The sequence below is a fragment of the Eufriesea mexicana genome, unplaced genomic scaffold (genome assembly GCF_001483705.2).
Source record: "Eufriesea mexicana isolate 0111107269 unplaced genomic scaffold, ASM148370v2 scaffold1688, whole genome shotgun sequence".
NCBI classification, from domain to species: Eukaryota; Metazoa; Arthropoda; class Insecta; order Hymenoptera; family Apidae; genus Eufriesea; species Eufriesea mexicana.
In genome coordinates this window covers 115209-141291 of record NW_016909774.1, presented here as the reverse complement: position 1 = coordinate 141291, position 26083 = coordinate 115209, and the positions used below count along the sequence as shown (strand labels likewise).

At 38.6% G+C, this 26083-nt stretch overlaps 1 protein-coding gene across 1 annotated transcript in view; it reads left to right on the top strand.

Moving 5' to 3' along the window:
* Positions 1–26083, top strand: part of LOC108548569 (neurexin-3-like) — a gene marked incomplete at its 3' end in the record, with an annotated part of 261403 nt that overhangs the window by 126760 nt on the left and 108560 nt on the right. The window contains 1 exon segment of the mRNA XM_017901580.1: positions 5152–5304. Coding sequence (XP_017757069.1) covers positions 5152–5304 — 153 coding nt within the window.

The window sequence follows — 26083 nt, the reverse complement described above, 5'->3', positions numbered from 1 at the left end:
AAAGAAATTGATGAACTTTGTCATTTGGATTTTGGATCGTAGATATTTTTAATTCACGTTGTATAGAATAGGAATGCAAAATATGTTAAGACACGTGTTCCAAAATTTGTTTATTTGCTTTAGGCTTGCTAATTAACGAGCTAACGGTAAGCTCATAGTGAATTCTTGGTGCTTATGTGAGGACTGATATCATTATTTATATTTAGAGTATAAATTAAATAGTTTTCTATTTTATTCAGCACAGCGAAGGAAAAATATTATTACCATAAAATTTCTGGAGAATAAATGGTAAAATCTAGCAATTCGCGAAAATATGATACAACACGAAAAATAGATAAATCATAGCTACGCGTTGTTAATCATCTGCAAGGGTGAATATAAGCGCACCAAAATCCGGGATAATCCGAAACTTGCAAGCAACTTTGTCAATGTCCGTTCCCTTCATTCATCCCCGCGGAACTCTATATTCCAGCTAATTTCCAAAAAGGTCGTCTCCTCGAAAATCGTCCGTACGTTTCGAGTTTTCGTCACGAATCCGCAACCGGCATGGGTACCGCACGATAACGAAAAATATATAACGCAAAAAGCATAGGATGAAATATTAAAGCGCGCGTGCATTTGTCAAGGAAATTTATTCCCCTGGCTCGCTCGTCCCCGCCTTTTTCTTTTTCCATGGAAAATCGAAATAAAGAGGTCGGTTCGATGCACGACCTCGCAAAGAAAGCCACGTGGACCTAATATCCACCCACTCTCTATCCATCTATCTCATACTCTCTCTTTTCTTTTTCCCTACGATGCTGGAAGTTTCATTTTGCACGGGCGTCGTCGGATTTTCGACCAGTGGCCCGATCCTCCGGGGAAATATCCGGCCTCTATCGTTCTTCGGACGAGTAGCATTGTTTGTTTAATGATGAAAACGCGTTTGGAAGATCGATACTTTGCCCCGGTCGGTCGAAGGATCGTAGAAGCCCGGCGTTTCCGGGGAAATTAACCCTTTGACTGACACGCCGAAATCACGTGTTTCGCTCAGGATGCCATGGGAGTACTTTTATTGTTCGAAGCATATAATGGCAAAATAATAATAAATTGGTGATATAATACAACTTTCTTACCCAATGGAGCGTTTATCTTATCGGCTCATGGATGACCACTGTGACGCCTTGGTAACGGTTGAAATTGACACCAACTGTCAGTTTTCAGTCAACTTTTACAATTGTAAGTAGTTCAAGCGTCTCCAGTCACCAATGACCATCGTGACGCCTTGGTAACGGTTAAAATTGACACTAATTGTCAAGTTTTACAATTGTAAGTAGTTCAAGCGTCTCCAGTCACCAATGACCATCGTGACGTCTTGGTAACGGTTAAAATTGACACTAACTGTCAATTTCCATTCAACTTTTACAATTGTAAGCAGTTCAAGCGCTCCGGTCGCCAATGACCACCGTGGCTTCACAGGAGAAACCGTGACCGGTCATATATGACCAACTTGGCAGTCAAAGTGTTAACTGGTACTTGCATTCGCGTCACCGGAATATCCAAGACACGACACGGGGAACTTGGTCCATTTAAATAATCGAGTGATCCAGCTAGGGCCGGGGGTGATGACACCCGGCAGGGCTAAATAGAAACTTAGCATTCGCCCTGCAGTTTCCCCAGGATCGCAGTTTCCGACTTCAAAATTCCTGTTCCGGCATGTGGCAGACGAGAACCCCATGGCTGGTCGCAATATTCCGTGGCCGAATTTAAACAGGAGCGTCACCAAGATCGAAATAATACCCCGTGTCGCGGTCTCGGTCCGGACTGCTGATGGATTCAGGCTGGTTGGCTGCAGGCAACTCGCCTAGCCCACCCACGATTCAGCGCCATATTATACCCTACTGCTCGTCTGTTAACGCTTGCCAAACTTCTCGCATTCAGTCACAAGTCTGGGAGAAATCTTAATGAGGTCTTAGCACTTTGATCGTCGCGATTCGACCATAAAGAGCCATCGCGGGATGCGTGGCTCCTCGGAATCGTCGATTCGCTTTCAACTTGCCGGAGTTACCACGAAAGTCCAATAGACGTCCTGCTAGAGTTTCCACTGTGTCTTAATTGCGTACGTGGCTGAGCTTGTATGAAAAGCGTATTCATCGTTGTCAACGTTCGCTTGTTTCTTGAATTAGGATGTTACAGAGACAGGGAATTAGGTGGTCGTCGAGTCTGATGAAGGATGTTGAATTAGAAGGAGCTGGGTAAAAATTAAAGCCTGGGAAAAATAAAACTCGCCGTATCGTAACAGAGGTTAAAAGTTTTATTTTAGAGATACTCGAGGGAGCATGTCCAACAGGGTACGTCGGGGTACGTCGACAACTCACCTCGAATTTTTTGGGTTCTTTCCCATAGGGGGAAAAATTCTCCGACTACGTCTAAGCCCTTTCAGGCTACGCCATAAATTTTCTACGTCCATTTCAACAAAGGATCTATGAACGAATTAGGTTAATATAGAGAGGTATCCTACAGATCGTCACTAGATTTACTTAATTTAATTTTAACATTGATGTGAGAAATTCAATGAATATATTACAAGGTTTTCAATTATGTGGCTGAGTTTGCACGAGAAATATATTCCTATAGTCGCACTGTGGACTTCTTGCTTATTTTTTGGATTAAAAGCATCGCAGAGACTGTGCCGATCGAACATGAAAAACGATAAAGCCTAACTCTGTTTAGGTACCCAGAGTTTTCGTTCGAAGTTTGTACAAACACTGTTCGTCGAAGTCGTTTCCGTTCCGCCGACGAATAGAAATATTTTCCACTCTCTCGCGTGAAAAACTAGTAAACAACGGAGCAGATCGAGCAGAAAGCGTAGGGCGAATCGCATTTCTGAAAAATTTCCAAATTCTACCCTTTGAATTTGGAACACTCGCGGGTGGAGAAATCGGAACACCAAGAGGGTGTACACCCTTTGAAAACGAGTTTGAATATTTTATTTTATAATTTCTCGAAATTTCCTTGCTCGTTTGCACTCTTTTGACGTCTATCTATAATTTATTTATAATTTTTGAGGGATGAAGCGATTCTACAATTTTACAAGCTATCTTGAATTTTTGTTTAAATGGGAGTTCGGGAAAGGGAATTTTATGCCTTTTTCTTTTGATAAATCTACGAAAGAGGATTGCACTTTGCAGATGCTAAGAATAAGCCTCGGACAACGCGTATTTTTACGGTCGAGCAGCTTAGTTTGTATCGATTGGGTAAAGTACGAAATTAAAGAATCAAATTCCGACGACGCTTTTAATTAAGTTCGTTACGTTAAGTTCTTTTTCCGTTTCGGCCTTGTGTAGGTGAATTTTAAGCTCTTAAAAGGTCATGAATAAATATGGGCCTGCGGACTTGAGGCTCGGCATATAAACGAAATTGAAAATTTAAACAGGTATTATAAGTCTGGCAGGAATGGAAGCGTAATGAAAGGACAATTAGGAATGTGTTCCGAGGACGAAAGAGTATTTACGTTGGATTAATTCTATAACCGTGAAATTACAAGATTATGGAAGGAACATTTACTACTTGGAAAAAATTCGCGATAAGGATCTTATTTCAAATATCTTGTATTTATTACAATTAACGTATTCGATGTCAGTTGAAGAACAATATACAAGATAGCTGGATATTCTGACTCCTTTCTAAAATTTCTTATCATCAATAGGAGAACCTTTGTTTAATTAACTATAAAAAGAATATAGATTAGATGTAGAAATTTAAAAAATTGAAGTAAAAATTGCAATAATTTAAAATTAAAATAAAGTGATTGAAATAAATTACGAGGAGAAGAAATTATTTAATAATAGGGTTGTTAATGTACCACCGTTAATATCAGCGATATTTACACATACATAACACACACACGCGCATAGAGAATTACACAGCGTTTATATGCAACACTGAAAGTTTCACAGACTCGCTTCGCCTAAACGCCTACCCTCTTCAAACTTTTTTTATTAAATCAATTAAATCGATAAAAATTGCCAACACATTCAACTTCGTTACCCTAAAGTAATTATCCCCCGCTTGCCGTTCAATCAATCGATAATCTCGCCTGGCCTTTTTATTATCGTCCAATAAGCGATCGATCGACTAATTAACTTGATTACATTGTTTATGCGAGGGGTGAAAAAGGTGGGTCGTAAATCCGGCCGAAAAACGGCCGAATTTTAACTATCGACTGCGGTTTTAACCGTCCTGATAAATAATGCCCCCGGCTCCCTCCGGTGGATGCTAAATCGCGATTGTCGAGAATCGATAAAAGATATAAATCGTGGCTAATACGTAATTACTATGTTAATGCGTACGTTAATAATCTCGTAACCGGATTTATCTTTCAATTAGTCCTGTTCACCTGTCGCGTGATTTGTACGGGAACAAAAATGTGAACGCGATACCGATTCCATTTTGCTCGCCCGATTATTGTTTCGCCGATTTTTCTTCCAATCTTTATTATTTTTCCGCCTGTCGCGTTTCCCCGCCGCTTTATTTTCTGTTTACTCGATTCGATTTTCGGTCCACGCTCTATGGCGAGAGAAACGTTGAAATATTCTTGGAAATAACGATTATTGTTTTCCTTTTCATTGTACATTAAAATCGAAGGAGGAAAATGGATCTTTTAATCGGAAAATTATTACAAACAATTTACCCAATTGTCTCATGAAATCACGTGTTCCTGTACTTCGTGGAAATGTACAGAATATTCACTGTAAATTTGCATAAGCCAGAACCAACATCCGCGATATGTCAGCCATTATTACTCACCCATTACACGCAAATACGTGACGTAAATCGGTCGAAATACGCGTTACCCTATGATCAAACGCGAAACGCGTCTTGAAAATAGAAAAGCGAGGCAACTATGGACCGATTCTAGGGGGAAACGCCGGCTAACGATAACCGTGAGCCAACGAAATCGTTTTTACCTCAACTTTAATATCAACCCCGGGGCACGAACACACGCACCCTCCTCCATATTGATAGCGGGCGAATGCCAGTGTTTTCCAAATTCACGCTTTGTTCCCCGAAGGCTTTGCATCGCGATATTAAAATCCGGTTACACCGCATCCGGCGCGATCGAGATAGAGCCCCTGCGGATGTAATGAAAATGTTTTTCCACCCTTTTTGCAGGTCGAATTCATCGCGGAGGGGGTGAAAATGGAGCTGATCGAGGCTGCCAGGAGCGGAGCCGCGGGCGCGGCGGCCTGGGGCAAAATGGATTTCCACTGTCGGGAGCCCAGGTCCTCAGACCCGATCACCTTCACCACGAGGGACTCTCATCTCGTGAGTATTCTGTTATTCCGTTATGAAAAATAAGGAATACCCTCGAACAGTGTCGGATCAACACCCGACGTCTGCTCGAAACATAGGAGCCTCGAGGAATTATTTCGATACCCTCTGACAGTGTTAACAAACGAATCACGCGTGAAATCCCTGATGTGGTTCCACCCTTTGTGCTCGAGCCACTCGACGAATTAATTTTCATTAATTTGTTTGTCCATTTTTCGGAGTTTCTTTAACCCGGGATTACTGTGGCGAATTGGGTGAGACGTAAAAGCTTACGTGGTGTGCTATATTCTTTATCGATTATGCAACAATTTTAATATTCGGAAATAATTAGTTTCGCTTGTCGTTAGTCGTATACAAATGTATGAATATATATACTCATACATTTGAAAGTATTGGATGTACATTAGAAGTAAATAAGATAAAATAAAGTAATACATTCGTTAGAAGTAAGGGACATAGTGACGCTAGTGAGTTAAGTGGAAAATCCTTTCAAGTTTGTCACAGACAGATATATCAACGCAGTATCGAAACCTTTTGTGTTTTTAATACAGTAATCACGGGTTAAAATGATTGTTAATATCTTTCTTATTCTTTTTGTATTCTGTTTATTATTTTTATTTTTATTTATTTATTTATTTTGGAGGAAACAGAAGGTATTGTCGATTTGATGGCTGATAATTGAATTAACAAAGGAAATTCGAGGTGATAGAGATAGAAAGGTGGAGTTTAGAAGCATGGTGGAATGTCGATGAACGGAGAGTGGCGATTATCCAAATATTAGGTAATCGGTAAATCGGTCAGTGAAAAAAGCAGAGAGTCAAACGCAGTGTGTTTGCAATGGCGCAAGTCTCGTTTAAAGCTGTTTATATTTCGAAATTAGCGTGCGCCATACGCAAACAGGGCTGCTCTCCTTTATATGATGGATTACTCCCGACCTATTTCAACACGTCGACGTTGTTCCTTTTGTATTCTTGTTCTATCGGAAATTTAAACTCTATGCCGATTTTCTTTCGTTTATTCCTTTGTTCTTATCGCGACGCGACTGGCAAAGCGTCGAAGTGTCCTCAAAAATGTCGTACAAATCTTTAAAATTTCCAGCATTCTATGTCCTTCGTTTCCTCAAGAAATTTCGAGAGCATTCCGACAAAATTAAAATCCAATCCTTCACGCAAAACCATAATTTATCCACGATTCTTTCTCAACTCGAAATCCTGTTATACTCTCCCAATTTTTACATTTTATAGGAAATATCTTCCCCATTTTGAATATCTTAAACGCAGAAAAATATATCCTCAGCACCCTCTATTAAAAAAGAAAATCGTGTCATTATTTTCACCCCAGACATCACAGTCTACGTAAAATTAAAAGAAATTAAAAGCACGCGTGTATCTGAATTATCCATCGAAATCTCTTTCCATGTCGTTGCTCGAGAAAATTTTCAATATTCGTTCGGCGAAATCGTATGGAAAAGCAATTACGAGAAACGATTTACTTCTCTGTTATCTATTATCTATCATCCCGGATAATCGACATTCCACCACACTCGTGACCACTCTTCCACAGCCATAACAGTCCTCCTCCGTCACCGATACCGCATCGAGCACAAAGGGTAGCGAATTAACGGATTCAATCCAACATAAGCATCCGTGTCCCAGCCAAGGCAACATGGCTGCCATAGTCGGTCGTCCATTACGAGAAACGGTAGGCCAGAAGCGAAACGACCCTTCGAACAACCTCTCTGACGTCCGCGGAAAATTAAAACACCCTAAATGCAAGGGGGGTAGCGATTCCGAAAACAATCCGCGAGTACTCGAACCGGCGGCGCAGGGAAATTTAAAAGTCGTGTAGCCGAGGGAACCGAGTTTGTAATGGCTGACCTTATCGAATGACGCGTTACCAGCGCGGAAATTTAAACGGAACCGCGTCTGAATTACGCGGTGCGGTTCGCATAGCAAAGAGCAGAAAGCAGTTGAAACGCCATTCTACCTTTAGTGCCTCTAGCAACGGTTCATGACTCTCCCGTACAATGATTGTCGAGCACGTTTCATGGCATTCGGACCATTCCGCTCCGCGTGGCCCCAGTGTTTCTCAAACTTTTCATCGGAATTGCTCGATTATGACCCTCTTGCCTATTAAATTCGAACGCTTCGTGGGACTTGGCATGATATTGCGATATGGTCCATGGGCCTTACTAGTCCGGAAGACCGGGGTTGTTTTATCCGGATACTCTTTGAACGTGATTTAAAGCTTTGATCGTCGCGGGCTTCCGATGTTCCGGGATATTCTCGAGAGCCGGATCTTGGGGTAGTTTCGTTTGACGTTCGGCACATAGTTGGTCTTTGTGTATGGGTGACAGAGTCCTAACGTTGGAATATTTTCGAACATTTCAGAAATGTTATAAATTTCGGAATTTAAATAATTATCAGGTGCGACGCGAAAATATAATAATCTCAAGCAATAGAAAGAAAACTTAAAACATTTGCGTAATAGAACCGCGACGAAATAAAGTTTCAATTATTCGTAAATAATATTACCGTAACATTTGTATAATTGAGCCGCGATGAAATAAAATTTCAATTAATCGTGAATAATATTTCTGTAATTAATTAGACGAGAGATACACGATCCCATTTCTGGAATTTTATTTATTCACTGGCCAAAAGCGAAATCCCACGAGTGACTACATTCTCCCACGCATCTTCAAACATTAATACCCGTCTTCACGGTACATCAGTCCATTAATTGCCAATGATGGCTTCGAAAATCCCGAATAAATTCTGCAAAATAAATCGCCCGTAACGAAATCCAGCAGACCCTGGTAATCCGCTTAAAGGACGAGCGTGTACGATCTATTGAATCTCTCTTTGCAACCTCCTCCATCGAAACCGAGACCAATCGCATAATCGAAATCTCGAAAACTGGAAATTCCGGCGAGCGTTTGTGATTATATAATGGTAAATGAAGCGTGCGCCGGTAAATACTGGGAAACCGAAATCGATGGAAACCAGGTCGAGTAACGTGGGATCAGGAGATGATGCATAGGTGACTTGGTAAAATATCAACGAAAAAGTTTGAAAGACTGAGAGAAAATGAGAGATAGAGACAGAAAAAGAGAGAGAAAGAGAGAGAGAGAGGAGAACGCGTAGACAGGCGGCCTCAGGAGCCGCGAAATGTCGTCGTTGCCATTGCAAATCCTTGTTACCCCATTTATCGCGGGGGTTGGTCGGCGAAAAGGGGTGAAACGTGAGCGTGAACTAGAATGGCGACCGTCTAACCGGATACACGCTTCCTTGGAATACATTTCGCAGTCTTGCCGTGGCGTTTGTTTACGAGCATGACTGTTCGTGGATTATGGTGGCCATCGACATGCTTTGTACTCGCCCTGTCTTCTAACGTAATTTCTCATTCGTTCATGAGCACTGGCTGTGTGACGAAGTGAATTAGTAGTGGTCGAGTGCGTTTCAACAGGTATGAAGTGTGAAGGAGGGACTAGGAATTTTCATTCTTTTAAAATTTTCGAGTAGTTGTGGTATACGTGTTCTTGTTAGGTCTTTAATCCTTTATACTGGGCGATTTTTTCGTTATAGAAAAATACCGATTCGTAGATATTTGGTATTTTTTGAAATGGTAAGTGAGGATTAGCTTGAGCTATTTTTAATTCGATATATTGATCGATTTTGGGCTTTAGAATTTTATTATATGGTGACTGCAGGTTGCCTGTCGAGTTCAGAGGGTTATTAGGTTTTCGTGAGATATTTTAGGTTAAGTTGTACTGTCAGTGATAGTAATTTGTACAATTTTGTGAGTAATAATACAGTAATTATGGTGATTTGTCATGGTTAACTATTTTTTTGTATTTTTTGGTAGTAGTCTTTTGGTTAGTTGAAGACTATGAATGATTAGCGTTGACTGTTATAATTATTTTGTTCATCGGTATTATAGCAATTTTGGATTTTGTTAGAAAGTTGTTCTATTGTATATATGTATAACATTGTATTATGTTTCTATATAGTGTATTATTGTATATTATTATTTTGTGTGTTATACGAGCATAATTAATGAGGAATATTCAGGTACATTGCGGTCAGATGTTTTGTTAACATATTAAAAAATATTTTGCATTATATATGCTAACATTTAGCATATTCAAATCATTGGTTTTAGTTACCTGAACGATATGCATGAATTAATCTCAATATAAATTTGTTATGAATATTAACGAGGTTCGACAAATTTTAATCAACCTAATCGCCATTCCTCGGTATCGATATTCTCATTGTTTTCCAATACTTCCATGATTATAGCAAAAATTTATAGGAATCATGAAAGAACTTCGTAAGATATTTCTTTTTTTTTAATAAACTTCAAGAAAAATTAATTATAAAGAGATTTGCATTATTCCACGAAAAATTAAAATTCGTGTTTTCCAAGATAGAGATTACTTATTTCACGTAACATTGTAAACACATAATAACCACGGCATCTTCACATACACACGCCGCTGCTCATATATTCTTAACCGTCGCCAACCGCTTCCTCCAAAGCCTCTCATAACCTCAAATCCGTAGAAATCCCCAACAAAATCTACGATCACCCAAAATCCGTGTTTCCCTCTTCAAAAATCCACCGCAGGCAACCACAGAAAAATAACCACCCTTTGTCACGACCGCCCGAAAAGTTCAAATTTCTCAAATTCTCTCTAAAATATTCTTCAAATTCGGTCTCTTTCATTATCAACGACAATCACCAACGATCAAACAAATTGTTCGCATATACTTAACTTCTATTGTTCAGAATCCACGCTTTCTACCCCAAAAATCCACCCCAGGCAACCAGGAGATTAAAAAAAGGAAAAAGAGAAACCACCCTTTATCACGATGTCCGGAAAAATTCAAATCCCGGTTAAAAAATTCTGCCAACAGAGGCTCGTACCTTACCAACGACTTTAATCACCGAGGACCAAACAAACTACCCCCGCCCCGACAACGTCACCGAAGATTTCTATTCTCGAACGTCGCCCTCCGCAACCCTTTCGCCCTGTGCTCGAGTATGTACACGAGGGCTAATAAAATATCCGTGGCGCGGGTAGGGGGTGGCGGGGCCGGGGGCTGCACGAATTCAATTTCGCGGCGGCCTGAATACATCCGGGAAAGTGGCAAAAGTCCAGCGCATCCGGCGGCGCATGTCGATGCACGCGCGCGCGCGTTATTCGTCTGAATCGCGCGCGAATCCTGCGAGACACGAAAATGCGGCGTCATCTCCCTAAGCGGATCATACGTCTCGCGTGTGCCCGTCGACACGCGCAGCTTCTTTCCGATACGACCGGAATCCGCCATCTCGACGAGATCGAGATTGAATCCGGTGCAGCCACGCCGCGACGCGACGCCCTTGCTCTCGGGGTCTGTGGGGGTTCCATGATTTCGGATTTTTCTTTGCTTCCGATGCTTCTTGCATCATTTTCTTCCCTTTCCTTCTTTTTGGACTAGGTTTGCTCCCGTTTCCTCGAGATTTTTGTTGATTTGTTTGCTGGGTGATCGTGCGAGCTTTTGAAGAGGGATGAAGTTGCTAGGGGATGACAGACTGTGTCGGACTATAGAGAATACAGTATATATACTACCTCTAGAAAATAGTTCTTGGTCGAACTTGATTATTTTTTTCTTGATAATTAACAAATTTAAATTGTTTTTCTGCTTTTATTTTATAGTGGGTGTCCCAAAATTTACGCCAGATTTGAATTTTGCGCCATAGGTGCGGTAATGTGTTGTCAAAGAAAGAGGAGGACAGTGTAACAGCTGATAGTTTAGGGTTATTAAAAATGGACGATACAGGAAAGAACAATGCGTTTTTATTGTTGAGCAATATTTACAATTCTTAATTATCTGTGTTTTCTATCAAAATTATTTCTTTCGTGAATTTTGGGACACCCTGTATTATGCTATTTTATGCTCACGTTATGTCATTCTACACCTTAAAGATTAATTTTAGATAATTTCCTACTTATCATTTATGGTCGAAAATTTTTTGCTGGTGGTAGTTTGTACATACAATTATGTTTCTATTCGGATAGGAGTTAATATTATTTCTGAAAATCTGAAAATGACAGAATTTTTCTTACATTTGACGAATTAGGATTCCTTCATCTACCAAACAAAATTGATCTGAACAGACCTCGATTATCCAACAGTGATTTCGTTAGAACTAATTTCATACCCAAGGTACACAATTAAAATATGCACTGGGATATCACTTACTTTTCCTCTATGTCTAATTATTTCTCTCAGTTTCGAGATTTTCGGAATCGCTGTCAGGGGTGTGACAGATGAAATTTAAGGACAGCTTCTAGGAAGATTAATCTAAATATAAGCGCTGGGGTTATTTTTTAGTATACAGCTCGGTGTAACTGTGCTGCTTGACAACACAAAATGATTCTCGGACTGGAGTACTGTTGCCTGGGGTCGAAACCCTCGTGCGTACCTCGACCTGTAGGTCATACTGCGCAACTAGGCTTCTAGCTGAGGCTCGTAACTCCTATGAGTAACTGGACATATAAATTCCACTGTATTTCGCTTTTGGTGTTTTAGTAAATTCCGTTTAACAACGAAGACCACCATAACTTTGGTCGTGAATTCCAATCTACTTACACGAAATATATTTTTTCGCTAACTCAATACGCGAGTAAGTAATAACGCAATCTACAATTTTCCAAGGTTTCTCGCGACAAAATTTTACGTATCTATATAAAATATTTGATATAAATATTTGTTCTCATTTTATAAATTTCATTTGTTTCGAATGTGCAAAATGGCCGCAACTTGAATTATATCACAGGAGTGAAAATACGAATCTTTCGAACTCGAAATTGCTAAACTTATCGTAAGTAGAGAATAGTGGAAAATAAAATGGCGGAGTTTATTCCTTGGCCCGAAAGGAATGAAATAAATTAGGCGAGTGCTGATGGCGTGTAACGATCCGGGGGAGGTTTTAAAGGATTATGTGGACGGTTCGTGAAACCAATCCGACATCCCCCAATATCGAAATTGAAACCGGCAGAATGAAAATCCACGAATGAAGAGGAAACGACGCGACGTGGCCATCCACCATTGCCATCCAATTGAAAGACTGTGGGCGCAATGGAAGCGAAATCGAAAAATCGTTACGTACCGCGAAAATAGTCGCGTGCCCTGAAGCTCGGCAACAAAAAACAATCATCGCTTTTTTCCCTGCTTTTGCAAGTTATAATTGACAATTTCTCGCGAACCTCGTCAAATTATCCCCATCTATACACGAATTTCCACGTCAAGAAGTATAATCCGATTCACGAGACTTCGAAATTAATATTCTATGTACCATATATGATATAATAATAATATAGTTAAATATTATTATATTCTATATTACAATATAATAATAAAATAATTGGCATACATTAGTTAAAAGTAACAACGAAATATCGTGGAAACTTCATCAGGATATTCTCCTAAAGGATAATTTATTTATTCTTGCCCGATGTACCTAGAAATACACAAAGAACAGGGGGTATGCATTTCCCAAAAGGAAAGAAAAATATTTTCTTTCTCATTTTTTTTTTAAATAAAAATTTTGTTTGAGAAGCGAATCTGGTTTGTCGCGTTTCGTTTTACCGAGATAATATTATTTCCAGCGCAGACAATTATACAGGGAGAACTAGCTAAAAGGGACTTCCTAAATTTCTCTGTTACTTTTTAAGAACATTTTGTCAGGAATAATTTGCATGACTTAGACAGTGAGGTATGCTGACGTACAAACCAGTTTCCTTGTCGCCCTGGAAAACCTTGTATTTTGTTGCATTTCACCGGGAAACAGGGAGACAGATTAAATGCTATTAGACTGTCATAACATTAATAGCTTTGAAATTTAAAGTGTAATTATTTCGTTTTTAAATCTTTCGTAACGAAGTGACGCTTTGACAAAGATTTTGATCCTCTTTCGTGCAAAAGAATCTTTTTCTCCCTTCCCCCATCCGTTGAAGAGCTTTAATCAAAGTTATTTTCGTATTTTTCTTTCTTCTTAGAATTGTATTTATTTTGTCAAATTTTTTAGTTTACTCAAGAAGGAAGATATCGTTCGATAAATAGTAGAAACTCGTTCGACTCTTTGCAAACGTAGAGATTTTAATTTGATAATTTTATTGAATTAATAATACATATTTGTGGAAGGAGCTACGAGGTTTTTAATCGATTTCATTTGTAATTTATATCAAATGTAATTATAGGATTGCGATATTCCATGTAAATATTGATAAATGCTCGGTTTTACGTTTAATTATATGTCAGAGTTCTACTTGTGTTATATCTTCAATTTGCTCACTGTAAATTCGAAAATTGATTAAATTCGATGACGGAATTTATTTGATAAAAAGAGCCCATTGAAGGGAAGATGAAATTTCATTTGATACAATTTTCCTGCTGGAAACGATACTGTGGGACTGAAGATGGCAAAGATTTATGAGCAGTTAGAAGTTGGAATGCTAGACAAAGGAATGGTTCAGAGAGGACTTTGGGAAGGATGTATTGTTCCGAGTTTTCTAATAAATGATAGCCTTTTCCTCGCAATTTACGCCTGAGAAATTTATCTCCTGTAATGTCGACTATTGAAATTTTTAATTACGGAACTCGAAAATTTTTCATCCAATTCTACCATTCTTTCAAGCAACTCAGCCGAATTTCGATGCTCGTTACATTCGAAATGTAGAATTAATACGTGTTTCGAACAGCGAAGCTAAATTATAAATAATTCATCGGAATATCTTACATTTCTATGAAATAAAATTCACTTACCTCTCTCAACGCGAAATTTTTTAATTCATCATACGATTGATATATAAGAGAGAGAGAGAAATGTTCGAAATTTGAACGAAGAAATTCGAGTGAAAAGAATTTCCAGCTAGTAGGGGTTCATATATTATGGGAGCGTCGAACGTTAACCAAAATTCTGGAATTTCTAATCTCTTAAATTAAAATCGTATACAAGCTTTCTACTTTGCATACCTGCATACCTCATGCGGCATACTGGTCTAGAGCACGTATAAAATTCAAGAAACCTCTGAAGAGGTCCTCATCCATCTTCCTACTCCTCTACTTGCCCGGGTCCCCCGAAAATACCGTCAAAAATCTACATCTCGTTAACTATTTAAAGCTCACAAAAATCTGAAAGTCGGTTCGGACGCATCCGAAATTGCAATAACAAAATTCCCCGAAATATTCCGATATTTGACATTGCTTGAATCCTTCATCCGGAAACCCGCAGTCTCACGGAAAAACCACCCCCTAAAGCCGGAAACGTTAAAAGAGAAAATTCCGAGAAGCCGAGGTGTAAAATTAAAAATTCGCGAAAAATCGAAGGATTACAGAGGTCGGGTAGAAAGTTGGGGAAATTGAGAATGAAAGGGGAGGAGAATCGTAAAATTTAGCGGCGTAATTTGCAATTTGGAGGAAATTTGCGGACATTGAGGGGAGCTATTAATATTCCCGCGGGAACGGTGGCGTATTTTCTAGGCGCACGGGGAATTTCGAAGCGAGAAAAAATGATCATTCGATTAATCGAGGAAATCTGCATATCCATTTGTTGGTCGATGGGGGTGCAGGCGCATTCATCGGTTGTTCCAGGGCCACGTACGCGCATAAGCGCGCGCGCGCGGCCGACACGCGACGGCCACTCACTAGGAAAATGCGATTTGCATAGAGCCGTTTAATTGAGGCATCGTTTCGCATTAGCGTTTGTCATTTAGCCGGGCTTGTTTTGCGAATTTGCGATGCGAATTCGTCGAACGGCAGCTACGCGTCGGGCATCTGCGCCACCTAATTCCTCTCGTTTTGGAAAATCATCGCGGCTCCGTTCGCAGATTAGCTGAGAATGTCGTTGATTCTCAGCTGATTCTCCTTTCCATTTCATAGTGCAATCGATTGGTTTCGGATATGGGGTTTTGTAGTGGAAATAGATATAATGGGAATAGAATAGGACGGTGAAGAGGAAATTAGTCGTGAAAGGGTCGGAGCAGATAGTTGTGGTAGTTGTTGTCATAGAATGTGTGGTATGAGTGTGAGGAATGTTTGTGTGGAAGAATGTGTTTGCGACGAGTATGACAGAAAGTCGTGAAAAATCAATCAGTAGCTGAATGACAGTCATTATATATAAACATTGTGTGTGAGAGAGTCCTCGAGAGATTATATCACAGTTACAAGCGAATTTATTTTACGAGATTTAGTTATAATTTATGTTGTGCTGTTGTGTTAAATAAATCTGATTAGTTTATCCATTTGGTCACAATAGTAACTTTTGGACAATGAATAGATGAATAGATGTTATTAAAAATAGTGTAAAAATTAATAAAATAAAACTGAATTTTGGTAGATTTATTTTAATAATATAGGGAAGTCTGCAATTTTCCATAGAGGAGTTATTGTATAATGTCTTTTGAAGATTATTAGGTTTATTTGACGAGTCTGTTTAAATTAGTGGAAATTATATTACAAAATATTACCTTATGTGAATTTAGATTTTTTATTCGATGCATAAATTATTTAAGTAGTTAAATGACGTATGGTATACATACAGGGTGAACACTGAGAAACTGAAGGTTTTGAAATAATAATAATTTGTCCACTTTCAATTCTGTGAACAGGAAAATAGCAATTATTCGAAGTATATTATTTTGACACGTGTTTGTAAAAGTAATTTTTGTTTCATACAATTCAGTCTTTGTCCATCCTGCATTTCCTCAGTACACACAGGAGTTAATATACTTGTTCATTGGTTCACTCGACTAATTCCATTAGTATACTAATAACCCTTTGAAAATGATTAAACGCGAGAATACAAGAGCAACGAAATACATCTCTTTCGAAATTCATTTGAATATAATTATTGCATTAATTTAAATACATTTTATTGTATAAATAAATTTCATTAAATTACGTCCAATCTAAATACAATTAAAATATATATTTGAAAACCGGACACGAGGCAATATTACTAGATTTATGTGCTTACGAGAACCACTAACGAAGAAGTGTAATATCGCAATTATAACGTCACTCGCATCCTTTCTTCGTCGATTTTTTAATTAAAAGCGCAATATTATTTTCCACCACACGATATTATATATTCAAGATGCAAGATAACTGCATTCACGAGCATGATAAGCGATGGAAAGTTATGAGTCTCATAATTGAACTAGCTGGGGACGCAACTAAAGCTGTGTTCAGGAAGCGTAACTTTCAAAGCTGCAAAAAATTATGTCGTGAATTATAAAGTTGATTTAGCCCCGGTGCCGAACTCTACTTTTAACTTATCGCGAAACTCAAGGAGTTTCCACCCGCTCTTGGGAATGGTATTTCCGAATAAGGATATGGGAAAGTTTGCCAATCGTGCCTCCATCTTTTCTTTTCCTTTTTTCGATGATCGATAAATAAAAACACGATCTGCCGATCAATTAAGAGCGACGTCGAATGGCGAACTACCAGAACGCGCTGTAAAACAAGCAGAAGCAAGAAAGTATAATAACCCATCGAGAGATGGAAATAAATAAAAATTCTCGAAATGAAGATTTCATTACGGTTCCAAAGTCATTTAAAAATTATTTTTCTTCAGATCGGTGGTCCAATTTTTAAATTACTTGACGTAGAAAGAAATTAATACGATATTAAAAAATTAACGCCATGTTGGTCTCCAATCTTACCACCGAGGGTACTAAATTCAAAAAATAATGTAGGATACCAAAAGAAATCGCGAATTGGATATCGCCAACAGAAACAAATTGTAAACCGGTCGATATTTTCTAGAAGCAAATGGAAAAATTATTCTATGCAATAAAATTATGTTGCTTGACCCCTCTGGGGAGGTAAAGAAAAGCATAGAAGCATGGTCCTTGACGACCAAAAACAGAGTCTTTAGAAATCGATTGTGATCAGCACAAGCGTGAGTCTCTTGGTGTTGGAAAGAAACTTAAAAAAGAGTGCGACTTTGTATGTTTTCGTTTCGTTATCGGTGTTCTTTTCCTAAATTAAATCAGTTTACGAGTTTCGAGTTTGTGTTATTGCGTCCTTCTTCTTTCGTCAATTTTCGGTGTCTCAAGACCAGTTTCCGCCATTCTACAATCCATATAATATTGGAAAACACGTTTATACATTTGCAGATAATTTCGTTGAAGCATTCGGGACAGAAATAAAGTTTCGTTTCATGAATTTCGCAAAAATGCTAGCCGGTGGCTCTCTTCGTTCCCGTTTGTTTATGCACAAGCGTATTTTCAGCATTTGCGCGCCGCTTAAATGCAGGGTAAAAGGAAATTAGGTGAGCGTTTAACGCGTTGAAGAGTAGTTAAACAAGATGGCGAGCTCTGAAGGAGCTGCGACTATAACGTAAAGTGCCTGATCTTTATTAAACTCGAGGTCCACGCTCCCGACTCGCGCCATTGCTCTCTGCAGATCTAATCCAGATCTAAATCGGGGACGCGCGAATGATCAGCGAGTTCATCGTTCGGCAAATGTCACTGCGTTAAGCCAAAACGCTCAGATACGAGAGTCGATACGGAAACGACACAGCAGCGAAGGGACGTCCGTAATTCAAGCTAGATACGAGACGTTGACGTTTCGTGACGAAGACGTGGAGATATCGCGACGGCAGTTTCCGAAACTCTCCTCTAGCAGCAGAGAGCACGGGACAGTCGTAACACGTTATGAGCTGTCGCGTAATTTTCGCCGAATGGCGTCCATCAGCTCTGCTAGTTTGATAGGCGAAACGGGTTAGGGACCCCGGATTGCAATCGAAAAATCTACGATCGCGTTTTTCTCGGATTGAAAACTTTTCGCGAGATCTGGGAACATTCTCTTTATAACGGAAACGCGAATTTTTGATAAAAATGAAACAGGGGATGGAAATTTATTTTGCCATTAGAGGATCTTAGAAGCTATCTTGTACAGTCTTGAACGGTGGTGGAATATATAAATAAAAGGCAACACGAAAAATGTTTATATGAGAATAAGCATAACTACTATATAAATGAAATAGGGGATGGAAATTTATTTTGTAATTAGAAGATCTTAGAAGCATTCTTGTACAGTCTTGAATGGTGGTGAAATATATAAATAAAAGGCAAAACGAAAAATGTTTATATAAGAATAAGCATAGCTACCATAAAATACAAGAGAAACGAAAATATAAATATTTTATAAAAATGAAACAAGGGGTGGAAATTTATTTTGCCATCAGAGGATCTTAGAAGCATTCTTGTATAGTCTTGAATGGTGGTGAAATATATAAATAAAAGGCAAAACGAAAAATGTTTATATGAGAATAAGCATAGCTACTATATAAATGAAATAGGGGATGGAAATTTATTTTGTAATTAGAAGATCTTAGAAGCATTCTTGTATAGTCTTGAATGGTGGTGAAATATATAAATAAAAGGCAAAACGAAAAATCTTTATATAAGAATAATCATAGCTACCATAAAATACAAGAGAAACGAAAATATAAATATTTTATAAAAATGAAACAGGGGGTGGAAATTTATTTTGCCATCAGAGGATCTTAGAAGCTCTCTTGTACAACCTTGAGCATTAGTAAAAAATATAAATAAAAGGAAAAACTGGAAACGTTTTCATAATAATAAGCATAGCCACCATAAAATACAAGAGAAACGAAAATATAAATATTTTATAAAAATGAAACAAGGGGTGGAAATTTATTTTACCATCAGAGGATCTTAGAAGCTCCCTTATACAATCTTGAATGGTAGTGAAATATATAAATAAAAGGTAAAACGAGAAACGTTAACATAATAATAAGCATAGCCATCATAAAATAGAAGAGAAAGAAGGAGAAATATTTTATAAAAATAAAATAGGGGATGGTAATTTATTTCGTCATTAGAGGATCTTAAAAGCTCTCTTGTACAGTCTTAAATGGTGGTAAAAGATATAAATAAAAGGTAAAACGAAAAATGCTTATATAAGGATAAGCATAACCACCATAAAATATTGTAGAAGGAAACCAATTAACACCTGATAGGGAAAGTGTGGAAACTCTCAACAGCATGAACGTGAAATAGATTTTAGAAATATATGCTTCATTTTGCGGATTTCGTAGGTATGCTAAACGTGTTATAGGCTTGTCGAATATTTCAGATACGTGCCTTTGAAATATGAAATATAGAAACAGAGTAACTTTTATCCGAAACGTTTCCTTTTATTCGATACGTATTTTCCGAGATAAATGATAGGAATAACTTGTTAATTGACATTGATATAAACGTCGCGGTTATTTCTGTTTGAGGACCACAGGGGAATAGAATAAGTCACATTTCCGCTTTTTCGGCAAAGCAATTTCTAAATCCAATACGCCGTCAATCAATCGCACGAAATATAAATATCATCTATCACATATAGCCAGTGTGTTCCATTTTCCCAGAATTCGAAATATCCGCACGCTTTAAAAATATTTCATTCCTTTAATTGCTATTAATAATACCTCGCCGCTGCAAAGTCAATTGTCGGAATCGGAAAATCTGCGAAAGGAATTTTTCAAACTCGAAAATTCACGACTCTAATAACGAAGGATTTATAACAGGTCATAGTTCCCCAAATTTTCCACCCCGGAAAAAAGAAAAACCGCTGAAACTCGCTTCGGAAATTCGCGCGAAATATCCGACTGACCGTTCAACTATCGACATGCGAAATATTTAATCGTGCCGATTCGATTTTTCCTTGCTGGTCGGAATTAGCCGCTCTGAGATCCTCAGCATCCCCCGGCACTTTTTATTTCCCCCCCCAGACCGTAGCCGTGAAATTAAACGGCTGAAATATTCAAATACGTTGCTGGAGGCGTGTATTTAGGAAGCTGAGAAATTTTGCTAGTTCTTCTTTCGGGGGTAACACGGTACAGCGTTCTCCGGTTGCTTTATTGCGTGTTATTCGGTTTGATAAAGTTCCCCCCCGATGTTTCCAAACGCGCGAGTTAATCCCGAACTCCTGCGTAAACGCTGGGGAAGCCGGTGGACAAAAAGTCGGCCTCACTTGCAAACTTTTGCACTCGTTATTTTTAACGACTTCAATTATTCGCGACCCCCGTGGAGAATATCGAGGAAGGGTTCTTTTGTCTCGTGTTCTCGCGAAATCAAGTGACTTCGAGGGGGCTGGGATGTCTCGGGGATGACAAGTATTAAGTAATCGAAAGCGTGGCTAACAAGAAAGAACAGTCGAGCTCGTCTTAAGAGTCGTAAATTTTTTCCTCCCCCTGGCTCGTCCATCCTCGCAACTCGAACGGTTTTTCTTCTTCCCCCTTTGTTTCCATCGTTCTTTGTCCGTGATCAGACCGGCGGTAGTTACCGATAATTAAAACGCATCCCCTCTCGTGTCCACTGCCACGTCTCATCGACGCTTTCAGGACTCGCCGGAGGAACGATTCGATTTAAGTGCCATCGATCGATTTTTGTTTCAATTAGGAACTCCGGCAAAAGTGCTGGAATCGTAATTTCGTGTTCCGCCCACCCCGACAGCCCCCTCTTACTCTTGAGATTTCAGGGAAAAAGTGGGAATAGGTTTGTTCTTCCGCGTCGCGAGCAGGATCCTTGTTAGACACTCGAATTGGTAATTTGAGCGGGAAATTCGTTAGTGGAAAAACTTTATTTGCCGTTAAATGAGGCGAGAGAGGGGGCTCGTGGTATGAAGCAAATTCGCTGTATTTTTCTTTTAATCAGCTTCTTTTCAAATGACTCTTTCGTTCCATTTGAATTGGGAATGTATTATCATAAGAGACGAATTGAAATTATTATAGTTGTTCAAAATTGCATTGTTTTTAGACTTAAGAATAGGCTTAGGCTTAAGGAAATTCGATGTATTTTCCTTTAAATCAGCTTCTTTTGAAGTGACTCTTTCGTTCAATTCAAATTGGGAATATATTACCATAAGGGACGAATTGAAATTATTATAGTTGTTCAAAATTTCATTGTTTTTAGGCTTGAACATAGACTTAGGCTTAAGCAAATTTGCTGTATTTTTCTTTTAATCAGGTTCTTTGAAACGACTCTTTCGTTTAATTTAAATTGGGAATGTGTTATCATAAGAGACAAATTGAAATTATTATAGTTGTTCAAAATTGCATTGTTTTTAGACTTAGGAATAGGCTTAGGCTTAAGCAAATTTGCTGTATTTTTCTTTTAATCAGGTTCTTTGAAACGACTCTTTCGTTTAATTTAAATTGGGAATGTGTTATCATAAGAGACAAATTGAAATTATTATAGTTGTTCAAAATTGCATTGTTTTTAGACTTAGGAATAGGCTTAGGCTTAAGCAAATTTGCTGTATTTTTCTTTTAATCAGGTTCTTTTGAAACGACCCTTTCATTTGATTTAAGTTGGATATGTATTATCATAAAAGACGAATTTAAATTATTATAGTTGTTCAAAATTGCATTGTTTTTAGGCTTGAGCATAGGCTTAGATTTAGGCTTAGGCAAATTCGCTGTATTTTTTTTTTTTAATCAGGTTCTTTTGAAACGACTCTTTCGTTCAATTTAAATTGAGAATATGTTATCATAAGAGACGAATTGAAATTATTATAGTTGTTCCAAATTGCATTGTTTTTGTACATAATCCTTAATTAACCCCTTCCCGTGCCATTTACCTTGACAAAACCAAACGGTATGGATCAACTGCTTTGTAACAGAGATTATAAGAATCGTGATCAACTCTCGTTTCGTTCTGATATGAACTAAAACTCAATCATGATGGCAAAACATCATTCCATGATGTTTACGTTTAGCCCAATTTGCTATCCACGAGTCTGGCTCGTGATATTTGTATTTGGGCCAAAATCTTCATCACGAATCAGACTCGTTAAGGTACGCGAAGAGCTTAAATTACGAATGCAATGTTAAATATTGAAAGATGAAACGATTATGTTACATATTTTCTTTATATAATTACTCGTATATTGTTTTCGTGGGTATGACGTGTAAATGATGAAGCCAAACTGTATTCTATATCAAATATACAGTTTGGATGCAATTAACCAAAGTTTATTTTGTAAATCGCTTTGTTTTATTTTAAATAACATAATTAGCGTATTAAATGCATTTACACGAAAATTATCCGCATTCTGTTCAACGTAATTGGAACCATACGTAATTGCAGGAAAATGTGGAAATGTAGCACAATTTTGAGGAGAAATTTCAGGTGCAAAATTATTTGACGAATCGGTGAAATTTTTAGGTAGAAAGTTTTCGAAACTCTGTCAGAAGTTAAACAGCTCTGCTTGAGTACATTTAAATAAGCCTTCATAGCATCGTGTGACGTCGAGCTGTAAATATACGTCGAGTCATAAATTAATTTCGACTGATGAGTTAACGCCGATATGGAGTATGCTCTCGTAGTGCATTGCAATTTGCATAATAAAGTAATTTCGTAATTGCCTATCTTATTTATTGGTCAAGTTGACACGTTTCTGCAAATGTTCGTACGTCATCTTCTCATATTTCATATTCCATTTTCATATCACTGGTGTCCTTCCTATAACACGGATGTTAGGTTTCAGGAAAGAATCTCGTTATAAAAATCACGCTAAACGAGCTTCGCATTCAACCCATGTAAAAGGTAGAATTATGTCCAAAATATGATTTTCTGTAACGCATGATTGACTTATTTATTCATTAAGGTATACAAAAGTTTATATATTTATTCATTTTTACCATATGCATGTGTATGTATCATAACACGTGTATTACGAAATGAAAAATTAAAAAAATTATATATAATATAGCATACGTATATCACTAATCATATTATATGATATAAATTCAAAATTATATATCAACAAAAATAACAAGTTGTGATACACGTAACGCTGACATTGCTCCTAGATATTCCTGTGGTTCACCAATGTCGCATTTGTATCATAAATGCATCGCGAATAGTACTATACTTATCACAGAATTATTTTCTAATTTTACTCGCGTATAATTATCGTTTTAATTATCTCATTATCAGTTCAACGCTCGCATATTGCTCACTGAAAATTAACAATAACACCGATATCCCCCACCAAGTCTGCCAACATAACTCGACTCGCAAGAAATCTACGCACACCCAGTTCATATTTCCCTACGACCGTGCAACAACCCCAACTTCCTCGAGTGCGACTCATTCGTCATTTCCCTTCTATACGATTCTCTCGTTCCCCGGTGCTCTGACTCGACGTCATGCAGGCTGCCTAGTATAATACGCGAGGAACGATCGACAGGGGCGTCGCGACGCGGCAATTTCTGTCACGTTACAACGATTATTTCCCGTGAAAAAATCGTCGACGACGGGAAACGAATTCCAATCGATCCTCCGCGTGGAAATTCCCTACGATCGACGTAATACCGGGTCCGTGATGTACGCGCAATGGAAACGCACCGGGCTCATAAAATATCCATAAACCGAGTTTCGGCTAGCGAATTGGACGGCAACGTAAACGCCGTATTTTCGGCTCCCGGTCTCGTGTGACGTTTTGGTAATTGAATCATACTTCCGGTTCGTCACGATTTCACGGCCATACTTTTATGACCCCCGCGTCGTTAATAAAGGGCACTCTGACGAAACTCGATGGACTTTCTTTGATCGTCGGACGGGACCTTCCTTGGTTCGGTTGCGAGAGACTGCGAGAGGAATGACAGTTGACAGAGGAAGATCGTTCATCGTCGATATGCAAATTTATGGAAATTGCAGATGGCTTCAATTGTACCTTTAATCCTTCGACTGCCACGCCGAAGTTACATGTTTCGCTCAGAGCGCCACAGGATTTTTATTATTTAAAGCATATAATGGCAGAATAATAATAAATTAGGGATAGAAGACAACATTTTTAGTCAATGAAGCGTTTATCTTATTGGCGGTCACGGGTGACCACCGGTGGCGCCTTGGTAACGTTGACAATTGACACTAACTATTAATTTTTGTTCAATTTTTATAATTTTAAGTAGTTCAAGCGCCTTTAATCACTAGTGACTACCGTGGTGTCTTCGTGACGGTTGAAATTGACACTAACTGCCAATTTTCACAATTGTTAGTAGTTAAAGTGCCTCCGGTCACCAATGACCACCGTGGTATCTTGATAACGATTAGAATTGACACTAACTGTCAATTTTTACAATTGTAAGTAGTTCAAGTGCCTTTGGTCACCAATGATCACCGTGACTCCTTGGTAAAGATCGAAATTGACACCAACTGTCAATTTCCATTCAATTTTTGCAACTGTAAATAGTTCAAGCACTCCAATCACCAATAACCACCGTGGCGTCACAGAAGAAACCGTGCCCTGTCATATATGACCAACGTGACAGTCAGATAGTTAATTGGCGAAACAAATGTATCGCAATATTTTTGACAACTGTCCACCTTCCGGTAGAGACCCATAATTATTAGACGCGTTTGCATCGCGCGATATTTGTATTTCTATACAACGTGGAGATCGTGTATCGAACAGGCAAACAACTGCATTCCGGAGAAAAATAACATCGGGGAGTAAATTGGATTAAAAATGAAACAGCCCGGATGAAATGCAGGGAAGAAATAAAATGGAAACCGCATGGCATATTGTTGCCTTCGATGTATTAGCGACGAATGTTTTCGTTTCCGCCAATAATTGCCCGAGGGCGTTTCCATCGTAACCTGATCCTATAAATTATATGCGATTTCCGGGCAAATTGTGTTGCACTTGTTTCCACTCCAATCGCGCTTCGAATTAGCCCCGCTCATTTTCTCGGGCAAATGAAGGACAGCTGTTCCACGCCCGTTGTTCAGCTACGCGAGCAATTTTAAATTCGTTTCATTTGACGTAATTCCTCGATACAACGGGCTTTTCAATTGAAATCCCTTCGATTTCTCCGCGCGGGAACACCGATGGCGTTAGCTTTTGTTGCTCGCGCGAAATATTAACGCGACGGGGATGAGAAAAATGGCTACGGGAAATACTCGTTTGCCGTGGTTTGCAACCTAGCTGCGTCTTAAGGTTATTATTTTCGGTTTAATTAAACTTCATTGAAATTGAAAAAAAGAAAAAGAAGAATGCATTATTCTCGCGATTGCATTTATATTTATATAAAAGGAGATCTTGAGTTAGAGCCACTGCGAAAACGTTGAATATTCCATTATAGTGGCGTTTAAAAATTTACCGTGACCCACGAAGAAAATAATTTTCAATCTTACAATTTTATTTTTCCATTTTCATTTTCAATTTCATTTTCATTTTCCTTTTTCCTTTTTCATTTTTTTTCTATTCGCATTCTGATCTTTTTCGCGTCTGTTTCTATCGGCATACTGTTAATAATAATAATAATATTAATAACGAAGCAGACGATTAAGAAAGGTATATGATACCAAGGTTTCCAGGGAAGTAACTTCTGCATGCAGAAACAGATGTAATTACCGCCAACATAATTAAGTCTATTATACCGGTGGAAAAAGGTCCTTCCGATTACTCGCCCTCGTTATTTCCGGTGGCCCCGGGTTCGAGACGAAACTTTTCTATCAGCGTTAAGCGAGAAGTTTAAGGAAATTTCCAGGTCCGTGAAAGAGGCCCGTTTAATTAATTGAATGGCGCGATCGTTACAGCACGACCCGGCGGAGGGCGATAATTACACCTTCCGTCCGGCTTGTACTCGAGGATAAACGACGAGGACGAGGTGTAACGGGCAAAAATCGGTATCGGTTAAAAGTCGCGGCGATAGTAATTGCTGTTCGCATGGCTGACGGAATATT